Raw genomic sequence first — 19,340 nt, 5'->3', positions numbered from 1 at the left:
TTTTCTGTTTCCTATAATATTCTATCTTAATCAATGTCCTTTTCATAAAGATCATTTTCGTAGTCAGACGGCTGCCATTAGTATCTAATAATAAAGATGGTTTTCATTATATAGTAAAAAAATAAAGCACCAAATTTAGAGAGAGAATAAATACAATATAATTGAATAAAAATGAAGACCAACTATGGGTAGTGGATTCTATAAAATAATGACTACAATCCAAAGCTGTCATCTTAAAGCTTACACAGGCATAATTATTAATTATTACTCAATTCTATTGTATTAAAAGCATAATTTCTTTCTATAAAAGTTGTCTTCTAAGGTGAAACTCTTCTCCAACCTCCAAATGGTTGTCTCAAACACACGTTAATGGGTCTTTAAAGCCATTTACTAAGAACAAACACCCTTTAGGCTTTATAGGGGTTGGTGCATCTTAATGCATTTGCAATTATAATTTCTTTATGAGAAAAATATTTTTGTCCTATTCTAGAGGTCAATAGTTTTGTGTATCTTTTTGCTTTTAGCTTTTGAAATGGTTTTTGGTTATATAAATGTTATTCTTTTGTAATAAATTATAAAAGTTTTACTGTTGGTTGTGATTGTTCCACGATTACTTGTTGCAATATTGGAATATCACCTAAATGATGACAAGTCACAACAATAATTTTATACAAGATTCAACTCGATTTTTAGTGGATGAAAGCGTGAAAGTGCTCTAAGAATGTGACTTGAAATAGTGATTGCCACTAGCAAAAGATAAATTTGAAGAAATAATAAACAATGGGTCCCATTCTTCACTATATTCATGATCAATGTCAATATCAAAAAAAAATAAATAAATAAATAAAAAAGTGTCAAAATCAAATTTGTTCTGGTTAGGAACTCTTAACACATTATCTGTCGTATCTGCTAAGCAAAATTAAGAATAGGTTTGGATAGGGAGGATAGGGTTAAACATAAAGAATTAGGCAATGGATTGAGACCCTCATTCTTGCTGGTGGGCTTGAGCAGAAAGTGACAATTGTTTGTACAAAATTAGAAAAACAGACCAGCCCCTGAGGCTGTAGCTTTTTAGCTAATAATATGTTAACAACTCGTGAAATTAACTGTGGTTTTGGGTGTTTCTTACCTAACAATCCCTTTGTAGACTAATAAGTTGGCAACTTTTTTTTGGCAACTAAAGCATGAATTTTCCATTTCATATATGGAAGAATAAACATTAACATTTAAACTAGATTCTAGAGAGAGTTACCAATTGGAAATCCATCCAAAGCCAGTAAGAATGATCTTTTTACCAAATTAATTTACAAAACAAAACTACTCAAAAAGTATGGTCTCAAATCTCAATGATCCTTTACGTAAAGTGAATTTTATATATATTATAACTGCATTAAAAGGCCCAAAAGCAATTCATAAGAGGGAGTGATGGGTTATCATCATTCCTTTTGATGTAAAAAAAAAATTTAAATTAAAATTAAAATCAAACGAGAAATCTGCTTCAAAACATGGCAATATGCCTTTAGGCATATGAGAATGTCTGGATGTGCTCTGTCCTTGCTGCATTAAGGAGTGCATGAATGTGACAAAGGAATATAGAGCCATGTGGCTGTGGCCTTTTTGCAAACATTTTAGCCGAGATAGCGATTAAGAAACTTTTCTGGGATTTTTCAGATTGGTCTAATGTGAACATGTCTGTTTGTTCCAAGAGTATACATGTTGATTAGCTCACCCTGGAAACTTGAGTGAAACACTCTTTAAACACCATTGTGTGACTTTCTAGGGAGAGTATTTAAGTGCACATTTTGGACACTCTACACCATAAGTACTTGTTTGATGCCACTTCAACTCGAAGTCAAAAACACACACACACACAAGAGTCGAAGTCATATTTGTCTACTTAAGATAAAGGGTCCGGTTAATGTGTGTCCTAAGGACATACATTAAGCTTTCCATTTTTGGAAATATTTTCTCGAAAATTCAAAAAATTATCAATACTTTTTCAATTCCCGAATTTTTTTTTTCCAAAAATAATTAATTATTGTGTGCCCTTAGGATACACATTAGCAAAATCCTAAGGTAAAACCTAATTAATACCACCATATCCATATCACGGTTCACGGGTTCTTTCGACTCAGTTTGATTTGATTTGAGAAAGGGTCCTATTTTTGCAAGAATCAATTTTCTATATTTGCAATTGATTATTCTTGAGAAACCAAAAGGGTGCAGAGGACAAGTACAATAATGCCTTTTGGAAATTACAAAAACTACAAGAGTGTAGTGCTAAAAAGGAGGCGTGCTATCTGTTTTCAGTTCTCATTGCACCGCCGGTTTATTATTAGCATAGCATGTGAACATATTAATGGAGAGAAACTATTGTGGTTAAGGTTTTATTTCCTAAATCCAACCATGTTCACTGTCCCATTATTTAAAAGAGTAATGCTACGGCCACATTTTTTACAACATTTGAATTGGCAAAGATTTTAACGGTTTTCATCTAAGTCCATCACTGATTCACTTTGTTATTTACCATTAACAACATGTCATCTCAATAATTGTGAAAATTTTGTGATAGCTATTGTGATCCTAAAGTTATTGCATTTAAAATTTTAAATGATGTGATACTAGATACATTTTTAAATTACTGTCTAAAATACTACAAAATGACAAAATATAATAAGTTTTACAAATTGATGTGTCACTGAACATAGAAAAGTAATTCAACATTTATTTATTATTTGTAACAGTTTAGCATTTTTCTACATTCTTTGGCTAATTGCGGAGTAGTGGTCAAAAAGTAGCTAGGGAAACACTGTGAGATAGGGTTGAAATACAAAATAGACAATACCTGAAAGCAAGAAACTGAATTGCTAGAATCCTTCACAGAAATATAGCTACAAATTTCTACTGCCTGATGCATCTCCTTCCAGGCACCAGCTCCTTGCAAAGCATAATTGGTAAGCAACATCATTGGTCTTATCAATCTGGTTTGGATTGGAAAAACAAACACAAATGATCAAATATGTTAATGCATCTTTAGCCTTAATAAGTTGGCATTCACAGCAAATGTAAATTGCAGACAGTTCTGGTTACACCGTATTCAATATTCTTGCAGTGTTCTATTATAAAGTGTGTGAAAACTGTAAATGACAGACTAGTTGATGAAATGGTATAGGAAAAGAAAGCTGGAAGTGTAAGTGGAATTTCCTTTGAAGGAAAACTTCAAATTTTACTGTTGGGTTTGTTGCAACTTCACATCATGACGGTGCCATTTGTTGCTCTGATTGTGATTTGTCATTTGAGAATATATGATTTCTTTCATTGCATTTGATAAATTTTTAATAGCTTTTACTCAATTTCACGTGCTTATTAATTCTGTTGCTTAACAACATCATTCATTGTTTTGTTGTTATCTTATTTCTGGTTAGTGCATCAACAACAGTCACGTAATGCTTGAGATACACCGTCCTACTTCTAACCGTGCCTAACTTGATGTGCCTTTAAACAACATAGTTCGATTGCTTAGCAAACTTGCATTTGCAGAATTCCGCTGAACATGATGAGATCGTTTTCTCATTCCAGTCAAGCTGATTACAAGACCTGTCTGAATCTGTAAATAACAATAAAATCTAGTAACCAAAAAAAAAAAAAAAATTCTTCACAGTTGTTAAGATAGTGTGTTTTTATTGGTGTATAACAAAAATGTTGTCTCATAGCATTAAAATTGGGGTCAGGCTTAGGTTCAGTGTCCAGTAATACTGGATCCATTGAAATGATGACTTGTGCTCACTTTTGGACACGTACCATCATCTGACCGAGTCCAGTACACTAGATACACTGAACCTAAACCAAATCCTTAAAATTGCACCCAATTGTGTTAGTGCATGTGTAGACCTAAGCATTGGCACTGATGAACAAAATTGGGAGCTGAATAATAAGAAGTCATTTGGCACCATTGACATTACCCACATTGATAATATTTTATAATAAAATAAAAGGGTAAAATATACTAACTTTCCTTGTAAGTGTGATGAAATATTTGAAACAAATCCAAAGTGGAGGAAAGGTTATAGTGGTGAGGGTGGGATGTTTATGGCCATTCACATTTATTATTGTCTAATTGTTCTCTCTCTCTCTCTTTTTTTTTTTTTTTTTTTTGGGTATGCAACTTTGATTATTTTATTTTATGTTAGATATACTATAAATTTTATTACATACACTTTACAAAATAATGTGTCCATTAAACACTTAATAAATAATTAAAAATATATTAATTATGTCATGAATGCGGTATTGCAATAAAATTGGTAGAAATTTAGCTCTTTCCTTCCTTTCTTCCTTTTTTATACCATTTTTTGCTTTATAGACTCCACAAAGGGTTATAATCTCAGTCTACAATTACAAAGGTTATATCCTTTTATAGTTGTACTCTGATTATGTAATGTATTATAAATCTGGTTTAAAACGCTAATTTTACTATTTTCGTGTGTGTTCTAATAAGTATTACTGTTTACTCAACCAAAAAAGAAAAAGAAAAAAGAAGACTCTACAAAGGTAGTGGGCCAATCATGGTCAGCAGATTAATCTTTGGTGGCAATGGCAGTCCCCACCAGGCCACCACCATATATATATATATATATATATATATATATAATAAGTATTACTGTTTACTCAACCATAAAAAATAAAAAAAAAAAAAAAAAAAAAAAAAAAAAAAAAAAAAAAAAAAGAGGAAGAAGAAGAAAGACTCCACAAAGGTAGTGGGTTAGATCATGGTCAGCAGATTAATCTCTGGTGGCAATGGCAGTCCCCACCAGGCCACCACCATATATATATATATATATATAATTAAAAAAAATACTAATGTTGAAAAAAATAATAAGAATAAAACAAAACAAAAGGTTACAGTTTGAAACATTTAACAAAAATTTCAGATGGGCTTGCAGATGAAGTAAGCTTTTGTATGATTTTTGGAGTAATCAGCACTTCGCTTTTGTTATAGTGTGAGATAAAAACATGGTTGTTGAGAGGGGCATTTATGTTAGAGCATCCACAGCAGTGGAGCTAAATTTTTAGCAATTTAGCTCCACCAAAAGTTACTTTATCTATTTTACCTACACACATGCTGCAGCAGTGGATCTATTTTAGCTTTCAACACAATAAAATAATAATATTTCTACTACAATAAAATAATAATATTTCTACTACAATAAAATAATATATCACCACCACCACACAGCACAAACATCCTCCACCACCACCACCACCAATCCACAGTAGAGGGAAAAAAAAAAAAAAACCAAAATCCTCAATCCAGACCAAACAAAATCACCAACCGGAGACAAATCCAGAACAAATCGAAGACAAACCCACGCGTCGATGCTGCCCACGCTGTCAACATCCTCGCCAACGCTTTGGTTTCCGATTACGCTACATCAGAAAGTGACGGTGAGAGAGGAGAGTGGGACGGCGATGGCGTGGGCTGGGATGGCGACGGTGTGGGCTGGGTTGGGACAACGACGGCGTGGGCTGGGCTGAGACGGCGACGACGACGGCGTGGAGTGGACTGGGAGATCAGAGCTTGAGAGATTGAGAGAGATGAGAGCTTGAGACGGTGAGATGGAATAAATGAATGAAAAAAAAAATAGAGTGAGTTATATTATTTTAATCAGAGTTGGAATAAAAAATTAATTTTCTTTTTTAGATGTATGCTACAGTGCACATCTATCTATAGATGTGCACTGTAGCAAATAAGCTAAAATTTATAGGTTTGCCTCCACTGCTGCAAGCCTTTTTTGGTATATTGGTGGAGCTAAAATAGCATTATAGCTTTTTAGCTCCATTGCTGCAAATGCTCTAAGGCACCATCATCTTTTATTTTTCACAATCCTAAACACATCTATATATCAATATATTATTATATATATAAAAGCTGAAGTGTAGTATTTATTGTTGCTACACTTTTATTGAGTTACATCAGTGGTCACATCATTCACCTATTTCCAACATTCTCTCTCTTTTTAAAAAAAATTTTCTTATTAATTTCTCAACTTAATGTTATACCTTCTTCAACTTTTCCCCTCTCTTTTACCTTTTCATCTTCCCATTACCATCTATTTTAATATCACTTTTCCTCTACCCCTTTATCTTCTTTTATTTTTGGCTTTTCTTTTTCCCCTCCTTACTATAAATTTACAATTTTTTATTTCATTCTATAAGTAGTTTTCCTACACACATAAGGTTATTTCTCTCTATCTCTCTCTAATTTTTTTTTTTTTTCCATTTTTTGGTGATTTTTTTTCTTGCATCTCTACTTTAAGTTGATGTGATTAAGTTGTGTTTTTAAGTTTTTATCTTTTTTCTTCTCTTTGATTTCATAGATGTTATCCTATAGCATTATATAAAGATAGTATATAAGAATATAATAACATGACTTGGATAATGTGGTGTTTATAACAATATTTTTTATTTTTACTTTTTTCTCACATTATTTTCTATAAATATCTTATTGTTCTCTCACATTCTCTCTTGAAAAGTGGCTACTCTCTCTCTCTCTCTCTCTCTCTCTCTCTCTCTCCCCATTTTTTAATTCTTTCTTGCAACTATACTTTATATTGATGAATTGTTGTGATTTTTAAAACTCTATTTTGGGTTCATACGCTTTGGTTTTTTTTTTTTAGTTCCCCATTACAAGTAGTATATATCTCTCTTTTAGTTTTGGTTTGATTTTTGTTTGAGTTAATACTTGATTTTTTTGGAATTAAGAATTTGAATTTATATCAAAAAACAATCTTGGCTATGCTAATAACATATTGACATTTGGTCCATTTCAGTTCGGTTCGGTCTACTTTAGTCCACTTCAGTCAATTTTGGTCCAATTCTTTCTACTTCAGTCCACTTCAATTCAATTAGGTCGATTCGGTCTACTTCGGTCAATTTTGTCCAATTTAGTTTGTTTGGTCTACTTTGGTCAATTTAGTCTTGTTTAGTCCATTTGGTCCAATTTAGTCCATTCGGCTCATTCAGTCCACTTCGATCTATTCGGTCCATACGGTCCACCTAGGTATATTCGGTCCAATTTGGTCCATTCAGTCCAGTTAGGTATATCGGTCCAATTTGGTTCATTTGGTCCACTTAGGTCTATTCGGTCCAATTTGGTCCATTTTAGATCACTTCAGTCCAATTTGCTGTACCTACTTAAACATGGAAAAATACAAGTTTAGGTTGAGAGAGTAAGAATTATTTAATAATCTCCTTTGTACAGTCCACGGCTATTGGCTTGCATCGAGCTCATGACACGTCCCTTAAATGGGCCCATCTCGCGCTACTTGCTAACCGAGCATCTGGCTCACACCCTAAATGGGCCTGGTCCAAGCTCTCGACCTAACCGAACAGCTTCTACTATACCGAGGTCAAGAGATAATGCCTTGGGAGAATTCACTTGCAGAGCAATTATTGGTGCTTGGTGCAAGTTCCAAGAGAGTCATGTCAATCACGAATAGTAGGTCACATTCGGTCAGGAATATAGCTCAAAGGAACCCATCAACATGGGAAACCACTCTCTCATCATGATGACCCCACTAAGGGAGGTCTATAAATAGAGACTGATGGGTGCAGGGTTAGGGGGTTGGAAAAATTTGGAGAGAGAGACATGAGTGTAGTAAAGAGAAAAGCTTCCCAGGAAGAAAGGAGTTCAGTCCGGATTTTTTTAAAAAGGGGGTCGGTTACATTGTTACTTCTTAGTTACGTTTTATGAAAGTGTAACTCTCATTTGTTTTTCGTAGAAGCTGTACCACCATCTTTTGGGCCTCCCATTGTTGGATATTCTTGATCCACAATACAAATAAATTGGGGAATCAGCCCAAAATTTTCACTCCATTGGGCTACACCACATCCACATCCTTAATTATTTAAGTAATATCAATTGTAATTATATGATAAGTTTTGGTTATCATAATAATCTCCTTAAGAGAATAATAATTTTGAAACTTAAAAATTTTAATTGTACCAAAAGAAATTAGGAAAATATAATGCATAATAACAATAGTTAGAAAAATATGGACCATTTCATAAAAGAATAATATCAATAAATATATATATATATATATATATATATTTGTGAAAATAGATTGATGGAAATTACTTATTGAAATTGTTTAATTTTTAGAGAAAACAAATTATTTAAAATAAAATTTAGATAATAAATTATACATATTCAATAGAAGTTTGTTATAAGTTTTGATTATCATAATAATATCTTCTAAAAGAATGGAGAATTTGAATAATTTATTTAAATAAAAATTATAAATACATATTGTATGGCCACCGGCCCATCACCAGTAGGCCCAATTGATTTTAGGTGGTCAATGCATCTACTGCTCGGTAGGTTAAGCTGGGAACCACTTCGGTCTCGAGGACTAACCTTGCTCGGTTTCATTCCGGAATATGTCAGTAGTGCCTTAGGGGGTATCGCCGCCGAGCAGTGTTCGACGTGTAGCGCAAGTCCCAAGGACTGAGCTCTTGTTCCTAAGGTGGGTCCCCCTCTCATCAGGAATAATCTTGACGGGCCCCACCCGCATGAAAAATGCTAAAGGTAATCATTGCTGACCCACTACAAGAAGGCTATAAATAGGAGGAAGGCAGGATAGAAAGGGGTTAGACACGAGGGGGAGAAACTAGAGAAGAAAGAGAAAGCGGAAACCAACTTAAGAGCGAGACTGTTCAGTTAGCTTAGTTAGAGACCTTTCCAACTTTAATTCTCGTCCTAAAGAACTTCCTGTTGCATTGTAGGATATCCATAAGCCCACCATAATAAGTAAATTGTGAGCCAAACTATATTGTTGACCCATTAACCGAGCATAAGGCGTGCACACACATATATTTATTTATTTTTCTTGAAAGTATAATCAACCTCATGCAATTCATTTAAAAGTAATGATGTTAAAACAAATGAGTAACTGCCCTAAAAATTATATTTGTATATTCACTTAAATCTAGCCAAATCGAAGTAGACTGAAATACTACATTAATATAGCTTAACAAAAGTGTAGCAACAATAAATGCTATACTTAAGATTTTAGATAATACAAGTTTAAGATTTATATTTTTAAAATAAATTTGGATTTAGAATAGGTACTCTTAACTCAAACATGTCTTTTCCCTATATACAAAATGCACAAAAATGGACCAAAGTGGACCAAAATAGATTGAAGTGGTCCAAATGGACCGAAGTAGACACAAATAGACCAAATGGAACAAAGTGAACCAAATGAACAGAATATGACCGAATAGGATCGAAGTGGACTGAATAGGACAAAGTGGAGCAATGTGGACTGAAAAGGAACGAATGGACATATTAGGACCAAAGTGGACATAATGGATCGAATAGGAACAAATAGGACCATAGTGGACAGAAGAGGACCAATGTCAACTAAACAGGACCGAAGTGGATAAAATGGACCGAATAGGACCAAAGTGGATTGAATAGGACCGAATAAGACTTTTGAATATTTATCATTTTTATTGCATTTTTAGGGATCATATTTCTAATTTCTAATTTCTATTTTGTTTGTATTTTTTTAACTCAAAACTAAAGAGTTTAGCCAAATATAATAAAATCTCATACTTTTCAACCCAAAAATTAAGGAAAAAAAAAAGATATTTTGAGCTAAAACTTAAAAAGCAAACCTAAAAAAAGAATCAAATTAAGGCCCAATTAGTGCAAAATGGACCAAAACTGATCGAGTGGACCAAATTGGACCAAAGTGAATTGAAGTAGACCTAATTGGATTGAATGGGACCGAAGTAGGCTTAATTGGACCAAATAACAATTGTTTAATATTTAGGGAGAACAAATTATCTTCAAAAAATTTTAGAGAACAAATTATATATTATATTACAATTACAAAATAATTATTTATTCCATGCATCGCATGGGTCAACAACTAGTTATTATATATACTAGTTACGAACTCGCGCGTTGTGCATGATAATTTATTTTTGGGTGATCTGATTAAATATATAATTTAGAACCTTACATATAAATTTTTTGAAAAAACCCTTACACACACACACACACACACATATATGTATATAATGTGAATCTTTACATATATCTTTAAATAAACTCTATATATTCCACTTCTTTAGATGTGTAACACCATAGACTACTATTCCATAATGATAATTGCTAATTAATATTATAATTTTTTTAATGATCTCATTTGTAACGCTTCTTCCCATTATCATATATTTACTAATTGATGATTTGCATAACAAAGACGTTAAATGAGAGGTAGCATCGTTCATTAGATTTGCAAAAAGTAACAGTGTATGAAAATTACACACACACACACACACACACACATGTATGTATGTATATAAGGTTAAATGAAATGTCAAAAAAAAAAAGATTTTAAAATTTTATTTCTTATGCAATTTCTATTATTACTGTAGAACATCACTTTTTTAGTTATGATTGGAAATATGGTTTCCATGATTAAAGTTTGGTTAATTTTAAGTTTAAATTTAGTACTATGATTTTATTTAATTGTTGATTATTGATTTAATTTTTTAAGTGAATGTAACGGTTTATTTTACTACACTGTAAAGTTTTTAATATTCTCTGTATGGACATCTCTATTTTATTTTTTACTTTTTATAGCCTCTTTGTTTTCCAATTAACGTCTACTAATGACGTTTGATTTTTTTTTTTCTTTATCTACTCTTTATTACTTTGTATTGTTTTTTTTTTTCTTTACCATCTCTCTCTCTCTCTCCATTGGCAACCTGTCGTTTTCCAAAATTTGATGGTGATTCTATAGCATTAAATATGCATTATTAGTTTCTATATGTTATATTTGGTTTGATAACCTCATTATTATTATTTTTTTAATTAAGTGTTTTCAAATTGACATTTGTTTTGTATTCCATTTTTCTTTTAATGTATTGGGTGTGAGAATGAGTGTTTCCCTAGCATGACTCCACTTTATGAGGACAATCTTATTTATTGAATTTAAATAAAATATTATATGTTTATTATTTTAATATAAAAAAGTAGAGGAAATATAAATAATTTAATGATATGGAGGATGTAGCTAAATTTAAATGTTGAATTAAAATACTATGAGAAGGAAAAAAAAGTAAAAATAAAAGATATAACAATAAACATCAAATTATCAAAAGCATGCTATGTAATATAATAATATATAAATATATATATATATATATATTTTATAAACTATCTTTAATTATTTATAATGCAATATGATAACATTTAACAATCAAAGTGAAAAAAAAAAAAAAAAAAAAAAAAAACCTAAATCGCATCAATCTAAAATAAAGTTTTAAAGATCACAAAAATTTATCAACCTAAAACAGAGAAATAACATTTTTTGTGAGGGAAAAATTATGCATAAAATGGAAGAGTGAATGACAAATTTATGGTAAGAGGATGATAATAAGAATAAATAAAATAAAGGAAGATAAAGGAAAGGAGGAAGAGTGATATTAAGGTAGACAGTTTGGGGAGATGAAAAGGTAAAGAGAATGAGAAAAATTGGAGAAAGTGTAAATTGGATGCTATGTGACTTAACTGGAGTATAGCAACAATAAATGTTACACTTCAGCTTTTAGATATATATATAGATGCACATTACACATAGGACTATAGAAATTATGACGGGTAAGTTCTTGAACCGATTGGAAAGTTAAAAAACCATTTCTCTTTATTAAAAACTCACATCAGAGGAGAAATTCAAATTCACCATCCTCAACATAGATTTCTAATCATGGGAAATTTTAGAAACTAATTTAACATTTAGGGAAAGACAAATACAAGAGGCTTGCTTGTTAAGATGAAGCTTTTGTATGTAATGCTACCAAGGAAGCATAAATACCATCCTTGATATTGATTAAAATTTCATGCTTGCCTTTCTCGACTATGACTCCGTCTTTCACCACAGCAATTAAATCTGCACCCTTGATTGTAGATAAACGATGAGCTACCACAATGGTGGTTAGATCAACCATTAATCGATCCAATGCATCTTGAACCACTCGCTCAGACTCAGCATCCAGAGCACTAGTTGCTTCGTCTAGTAGTAGTATTTTAGGCGCCTTCACTACAGCTCGTGCTATAGCCACTCGTTGCTTTTGTCCCCCAGACAATTTGACACCTCGCTCACCTACTGTTGTATCATATCCCTACATTCAGATTCCGCATTCCTTATAATCATTATCAGTCCCACAAACACATAGATTACAAACAACCTCATCAAATAGGCTTGTTAGATATATTAGGGTCCTATAGCCTAAACTTGTTGTAAGCCTATGCTTACATGTCAAGTCATCACTGTAAAATTATACTAGCAGGACAAGTTATCTAGTCCTACAAGGATCATAAAAAAGATTAGCTAATAAAGAAGTAATGGACTTCTAAACAGTTTATTTGCCTCCCTTGAAGGCACATGAACTCAAGAATAGTCTAATAACATATAGTTGCCAACTAGTCTATCTCACTGAAGCAACTTGATTGATCAGACTTTTTACCTGTTCTAAACTACTAATGAACTTGTGTGCATTTGCCAATTCTGCTGCGGCTAAAATTTCGGTTTCAGTTGCGTTTCCCTCCTTACCATAAGCAATGTTGGCTCGAATAGTGTCATTAAATAACATAGGCTCCTGGCTCACCAAACCCATTTGTTGCCTTAACCACTTCAGTTGCAGCTTTTGGATTTTAATACCATCTAGTGTAATGTGACCTGCATTAGGATCATAAAATCTCTGCAACAATGAGATCACTGTTGATTTTCCGCTCCCACTTTCCCCAACCAGAGCAACCGTCTGATTAATATAAAATTGAATTTGTTAGTATATGGATATTAAAGTGAGACTAAAGTTTTTGAACCTTCTGTGTGGCTTGCCATAATGTAGAGTACAAGAATAACTTATGATGATGCCATGTCCTAACAAATTACCTTGCCAGAATGAATAGCCAAGCAAAGATCCCTGAATATTTGAACATCAGGTCTAGTGGGATAACTAAAGCTGACATGGTGAAGCTCAATTTCTCCCTTCACATCTTCTATTGTCATTCCGGAAGCATCACTAGAATCTATCTTTGATTTCCCGTTAAGAATTGCAAATATAGAAGCAGCAGAATTCTTTGCTTTACTGGCGTCTGGGGCCAAGGAGCTTGACTGAGAAATTCCAATGGCTGCCAAGGTGAGAGTATAGTAAACCTGTAATTTAGGATACAAAAGATTTTATCAAGGGATAAATCGATGAAGAATTTTACCTCTGAAGTAATAATAAGTTAGTTAGAATTTGAATGCCTGACTTGGTGGACAAGCCAGAAGATCTTACACGAAAAACTTCGGAGAATGTTGCTTTGCCATCCTTAACAAATTGTGCTCCAGCATAATAGCAGCATGCATAGACTGAACCCATTAAGAAGAATGATAGCCCAAAACCTATCCCGCTGATTAACCCCTGCCTTTTTCCTGCCCTAGTAGGGCCTGCGCATTTCTTATTGTACAATTCCATCATCTTCTGTTCAGCACAGAAAGAAGCAACTGTTCTTATACTCCCTACTGCGTCATTTGCAACTTGACTTGCTTCTTCATACATTTTCTGTGACCATTTAAAATCTCAGTATTGTTCAAAGGGACTATTTGAATGCATATGTTGTTCATTTCAGATGTTTAAACCATTAACTTGACTAGGGATAGGGATTTCTTAAATGTTCTTTTAATAGTTAAGTCTATTCAAATATTATAAAAAGTAAACTTGACATTGGGGTGCAAAACATGCATTCAAAAAGTTTAGGGCGCAAAGTGTAATCAGGGGTATAGTTTAGGGCGGTAAAGTGTAATTTTTCCCAAAAGAGTTTGTTTTCCTCCATTACCCTCTCTTTTGAAATTAAATATCTGTTATGCATTGGAGCTAGATGACTATGAAGTTTAAAGCAAACCTGAGCATCTGCATTGGATCTTTGCATGGCCTTTACTTGGGCATATACCCTTGCTCCCAAGAAAGGTAGCAAAACCAGAATTATTAAAGCCAATTGCCAGTTTGTTGTGAAAGCAATAACCAAGCCTCCAATAGCAGTTGCAATATTTTGAACAAGCAAAGCAAGTGCATCTCCAACCACCCCTCGCATAGAAGCTGCATCTGCAGAGAGTCTTGCACCAAGTGCACCACTTGAGTGCTTAGCTTCATCAAACCAACTTACGTCCATATAAACTACTTTCTCAAAGCACTTTGACCGGATCCTTCTTACTAACTTACACCCAGCAACAGAAAATAAATATGACATTGATGGTTGAGCCAATAGAGATGCCACACCAAGAGCAATAAAAGCTAATGACCAAAATTTTGAATCCTTGCGGAGTTTTTCTTCTGGCTCATAGAAAGTTTTTATTATATAGGACATTAGTATCCCGTAAACAGGTAAAATTAATCCATTGGCCACCGCAGCTATAGTGCCTAGGAGTAAAACTGGGATCTCTGGCTTGTTAAGATAAGCCAGGCGGTGAAGTGAGACTTCTGGAGGCAGTTTGATTGTTGCTGAAGCAGGAGTAGTGGTTTCTGCAGGTGTTGTTTCCTGCACACTCACTGCATCAGGCACACCAAATGACTTCGAGAATGAGTGATGACTTGAATTTATTCTAGTAAGTTCTGTCCTGTCCTGATCATTTAGAGCATTTTGTTCCGACACTGTGCTAACATCTTGCAACAGTATAAGCTGACTATATGCTCCTTCGGGAGCCTCAGTTAGTTCAGAATGTGTACCTGATTAATCAAGAGGGATAAGAATGCAATACTATGTTTATCTCAAGAATGATCTAATTATCAAGGTGATCAATTTAGTAATTTGAATTTTGGATTTAACCAGAAAAGGATATATGTAAACATACTTCAAGCTACTTGCAATGCTTAGAGAGAGAGAGAGAGAGAGAGAGAGAGAGGCAACTTGTCTTTCTGAAACAACTATCAAAACTATATAGCTAAACATGAATATATAACGAAGCGCTAATACATTCACAATAATGATGGGAAACTTGTAGTGGAACTTAGCTGCTAGAAAAGAACACACCAACAAATATAATATATATACCTTTTTCAACAATTTTTCCTTGATGTATCACTGCAATAGTATCAGCATTCCTCACTGTACTCAAGCGATGGGCAACAATAATGGTTGTCCGACTGGTCATAATTCTGTCCAAAGCCTCCTGCACAATTCTCTCAGATTCAGCATCAAGAGCACTGGTGGCTTCATCTAAAAGTAGAATTCTTGGGTCTTTCAGAATTGCTCTGGCTATAGCAATTCTCTGCTTTTGGCCCCCAGATAGCTGAGTTCCATGCTCACCAACCATTGTGTCTAGTCCCTGAATACATCAGACACAAAACCATATTATGACATAGCTTCCAATGCTGTAAAACCCAGCGCACATATGTTCATCTTTCTACAAACATGGATATTCCAAGAGGGTTCTGTCATAGTAGAAACAATATAAAATTCCAAAAAGGACATGCAGACCAACAAATCATTCTAAACAAAAGATTAAATGATGAATTAAACCTGAGGAAGTTTATCTATGAATTTAGCAGCATTAGCAAGTTCAGCAGCAACTCTTATCTCTTCAGTAGTTGCATTGTCCTTCCCATAGGCAATATTGTCTTTAATGCTACAAGTAAACAACACAGGTTCCTGGCTGACGAGGCCAATTTTCTGTCTGATCCATTTTAGTTGGAACTCTCTGAGGTTAATCTTGTCAATAAGAACTTCACCAGCTTGCGGGTCATAAAATCTCTCAATCAAACTGATAACTGTTGATTTCCCACTTCCACTCTGTCCAACCAAAGCAGTGGTTGTACCACCAGGTATTGAAAGAGAAAATCCATTGAATATATGTTCTTCAGGTCTTGCAGGATAACTGAAACAAACGTCCCTTAGTTCTATATCTCCATGAATATCATCTAACTTCAGGCCACTATTGTCATAAGCGTCTATCTGTGACTTCCTTGCAATTGTCTCAAACATTTTAAATGCTGCAGCTTGTCCAGCAGCAAAAGCACTCATGCATGGAGATGCCTGCCCCAGATTCCTGGAAATAAAAATTAATTTATATAAAATGTAAAAATCTTTAGCTTTTTGTACTCATAAAATATCTCCTTTGATGTGTTATATGTGGCAGAAATGGGGCTTGAGGGGGTAATGAATAGTCAAATCTTGAACAAACATGCAGATTTGGTATAGTATATATATGACAGATTATAATATGAGCATAATGTATCAATTTAATGAATAATTTATGAAGTGAAATGCAACATACGTGGAGCCAACCAAAACAGCAAACATTACAGTAATGACATCCCCTCCTGTATATCCTTTGTCAAGTATCATTTTCCCACCATACCATACTGCCAATGCATAGCTGCAGTATAAAATAAACATAACCACACCAAGACTCAACCCAGCAGCCAAGCCCTCTTGAACACCAGACTTGTAAGCTTTGGTTAAGGACTTGTTGTATTTAGCTATAGCTTGCTTTTCCCCTGTATATGATGCAACCTGCATGGAGAATGGACATCATGATTGACTATTATTTTAATAAAAGAAAGGGAAAATCAAAGAGTTGTTATGCCAAGTATGCATACAGTTCTGATTGAACCAATTGTCTGCTCTACTACAGTTGCTGCCACTGAATAAGCAGCTTGCCCACGGGATGCCATCTTTCTTATAACGATGTTCATGAAAGCACCAGAGATGACAAGAGGTGGAATCGTGGATAGCATGACACAAGCAAGAAGCCATCCCTTGATGAATGCTACAATAAAGCCTCCTATGAATGTTGCTACCAACTGTACAAAAGTTCCAACCTGCAAATTACAAAAATATATAAATGACTAAATAAGAGAGCATTTTAAACACCAATTAGGGATGCTTGGAGGAGATTGTAATGGTTTCAGGTGTTTGTGTGGTGCATCAATACCTTCTCACCCAAGGCATCTCGAATAAGAACAGTGTCTCCTGACATCCTCCCAATTATTTCCCCGGTGCTAGCTTCCTTGTCAAAGAAGCTAATATCTTGCCTCAAAATTGTTTTTAAGTATAAACTTCTTATTCGTGCAGCCTGTCTCTCCCCAGTAGCCATCCAACAAGTCATCTCTGGCATAAAGAAAAAGTGGGGTATCTCAGTTCCAGTCAAACATTCTAGTCTATAAGCCATCTGGTATGTTTTAATGTGTAATCTCAGCAAGAAGGCTTATGTACTTACGGAAAAAAGATGCAGCACCGGTTCCCACAGCCAAGTATAAAAACTTTAAGGACCCCTGAGAATTAAAACGATCAAGTTGCCACTGATTACAGCAAATTATTGGGATAAACATACCGTTGTATTGAGTTAAGCATTACCAGAGAGACACTGTAGTTGGGCAAGCATTTTAGGGAACAAAGAGACCACTTTGAAAGAACTGTTATAAGATTAAATGGAGTCCAGATTTCTGACGAATGGTGATTAGTATAGAGTAAAATTATGTTTTCTTCATGCAGCATGGTGAAGAAATGCTCAAATTTCAGAATTTAGCATAGATTTACGGCAAATATAGATGACTATTATCAGGTTTTTGTTGCAAAATACCTTGGAAACCTCATGAACTATATCTTTGGTATTCACAGTTCTTCCAAAAGAATCAATAATATTTCCCAAGGCGATGATCATGAGAGGAATAGAGATACCGCTACCAACAGCAGAAATTGTGCCAACTAACATTAATAGATAATCCAGGTGGTCAGCAAAGGAGAAAAGCTTGTAGTATGGTACTGTATTCGTGCTTTCCTGTTTCCCCATTGTCTTGTTTGAATGTTGTTGGTTGTCTGTATTTTCTTTGGCCATGTTGCCTGCAGCAATACTTATTTTGCTACGGTTTATCACCTTGAAGAACTTGGATTATATGACCACAGCTGCAAGACAAACATATTTAGCACCCCATAGTTAAGGCAGAATGGATAAGTGAAGTTAAACATAATGATGTGAGGCAAGATGAAGAAATATTTTAAGCCTTCTCTCGATTTAGGATCATGAGTGTATATAACATTAATTGATAAATAAACCAAGGAACAGATTTTTTAGTATTTCTCTTCAAGCAAAGTTAAAACTCATCTAATAAAAATTATAATCAAATTTTCTTTTCTATTCATCATTAATTCTCAAAACTAATAAATTCTAAGGGCAATTAAGAAAATATAAATCAGTAAATGAATTACAAAATGACAAACAAGGAATCGGATTATCTAGCCCCAATAAATTGGTATCAAGGGAAACTTCACAACCCAAAAAAGTAGTAATATACGAAAGAATATTTATAACTCAATGAAGTTTGTAGAAGATCATTTCAGTGCAAGCACAAACCAAATTAAATAGTTTGGGATACAAGAATGAATGAGAAGAAGCTGTTCCCAAATTATCAAACAATCCTCAGAGAGCACGCAAGAGAGAGACAGAGAGAAACTGTAGAAAACACCATTCTAAATAAATATACTTTTGAAACAGTTACCATATTAAAGGTTCATTCTTTGGAATCATGGGGAATGTATAATAGGTGGTATTAAGTATTTACTAATCAACAGCAACAAAAATGACAAGCATCTGCATTAGCCAATGTTGTTATTTAGAATAAGAAACGGTTCTGAGAATCAGACAGTATGCAACACTCGGTCAAAAGAAACCATTACCGCCTTTACCGAAGATAGCATAACTAAAAAGCAACAACCAAGTTGCCAAATAATACAACTTGCAACCCAAGTACTGTTCATATGTATATCTTTAATCATGATAGTTAAAGAGAAAAAGAACCGAATTTGTTTCAAGATAGGATTCCAAGAAACAGTAGACTAACCAAAGATGTCAAGAAGAACACTCAAAAAATTATCACTGTTTAGAATGTTTGCTTAATGTTGCAATTGCTCTGTCTCTGAACAAGCCAGGCTTTATAAGATACAGTCAGTGCAACATTTGTCAAAATTAAGTTCAAAGTTCAATCTGGAAAATGGAATAATAATAATGAGAAGAGTAATAATTAAAAATAAATAAATAAATCATTTATTGTAAATAAGTTGAACCCAAAAAGTTTAGTTTTAAAACTCTTTTCCTTTTTCCTTTTTACAAACAATCTCATTATCCTTTGAATAATCTAGGATGCAATTGCATGGACATGGGTATGGGTATGATATGACGATATGGACAATTTTTGAAAAATTATAACATGAGACGGGTAAATAAAATACCATTACGACATAGGTAAGACATGAATATAACAACTCAAATGAAGTGTCC

At 33.8% G+C, this 19,340-nt stretch overlaps 1 protein-coding gene across 5 annotated transcripts; it reads right to left on the bottom strand.

Annotated features, from left to right (window-relative positions):
* Positions 1–11,700: 11,700 nt before the first annotated feature.
* Positions 11,701–18,996, bottom strand: LOC115994282 (ABC transporter B family member 21-like). Of its 5 annotated transcripts, none has more exons than XM_031118353.1 (13): positions 18,904–18,996; positions 17,646–17,968; positions 17,283–17,337; positions 16,998–17,173; positions 16,663–16,884; positions 16,338–16,576; positions 15,584–16,109; positions 15,116–15,389; positions 13,970–14,790; positions 13,363–13,629; positions 12,975–13,238; positions 12,547–12,840; positions 11,701–12,201 (listed from the first exon to the last, which is right to left on the bottom strand). In XM_031118353.1, exons 2-13 carry the CDS (start codon positions 17,898–17,900, stop codon positions 11,848–11,850), a joined length of 3,747 nt encoding a protein of 1,248 aa, XP_030974213.1. In that variant the 5' UTR covers positions 17,901–17,968; positions 18,904–18,996; the 3' UTR covers positions 11,701–11,847. The 5 variants fall into 5 exon arrangements, with proteins under 5 accessions (XP_030974213.1, XP_030974215.1, XP_030974212.1 ...); XM_031118355.1 differs by lacking the exon at positions 18,904–18,996 and adding an exon at positions 18,740–18,879; XM_031118352.1 differs by lacking the exon at positions 18,904–18,996 and adding an exon at positions 18,417–18,733.
* Between the last annotated feature and the right edge of the window lie 344 nt (positions 18,997–19,340).

Source organism: Quercus lobata, chromosome 6, assembly GCF_001633185.2.
Source record: "Quercus lobata isolate SW786 chromosome 6, ValleyOak3.0 Primary Assembly, whole genome shotgun sequence".
NCBI lineage: Eukaryota > Viridiplantae > Streptophyta > Magnoliopsida > Fagales > Fagaceae > Quercus > Quercus lobata.
Note: the sequence above shows the minus strand (reverse complement) of the source record. Positions and strands in the feature narration are given on the sequence as shown.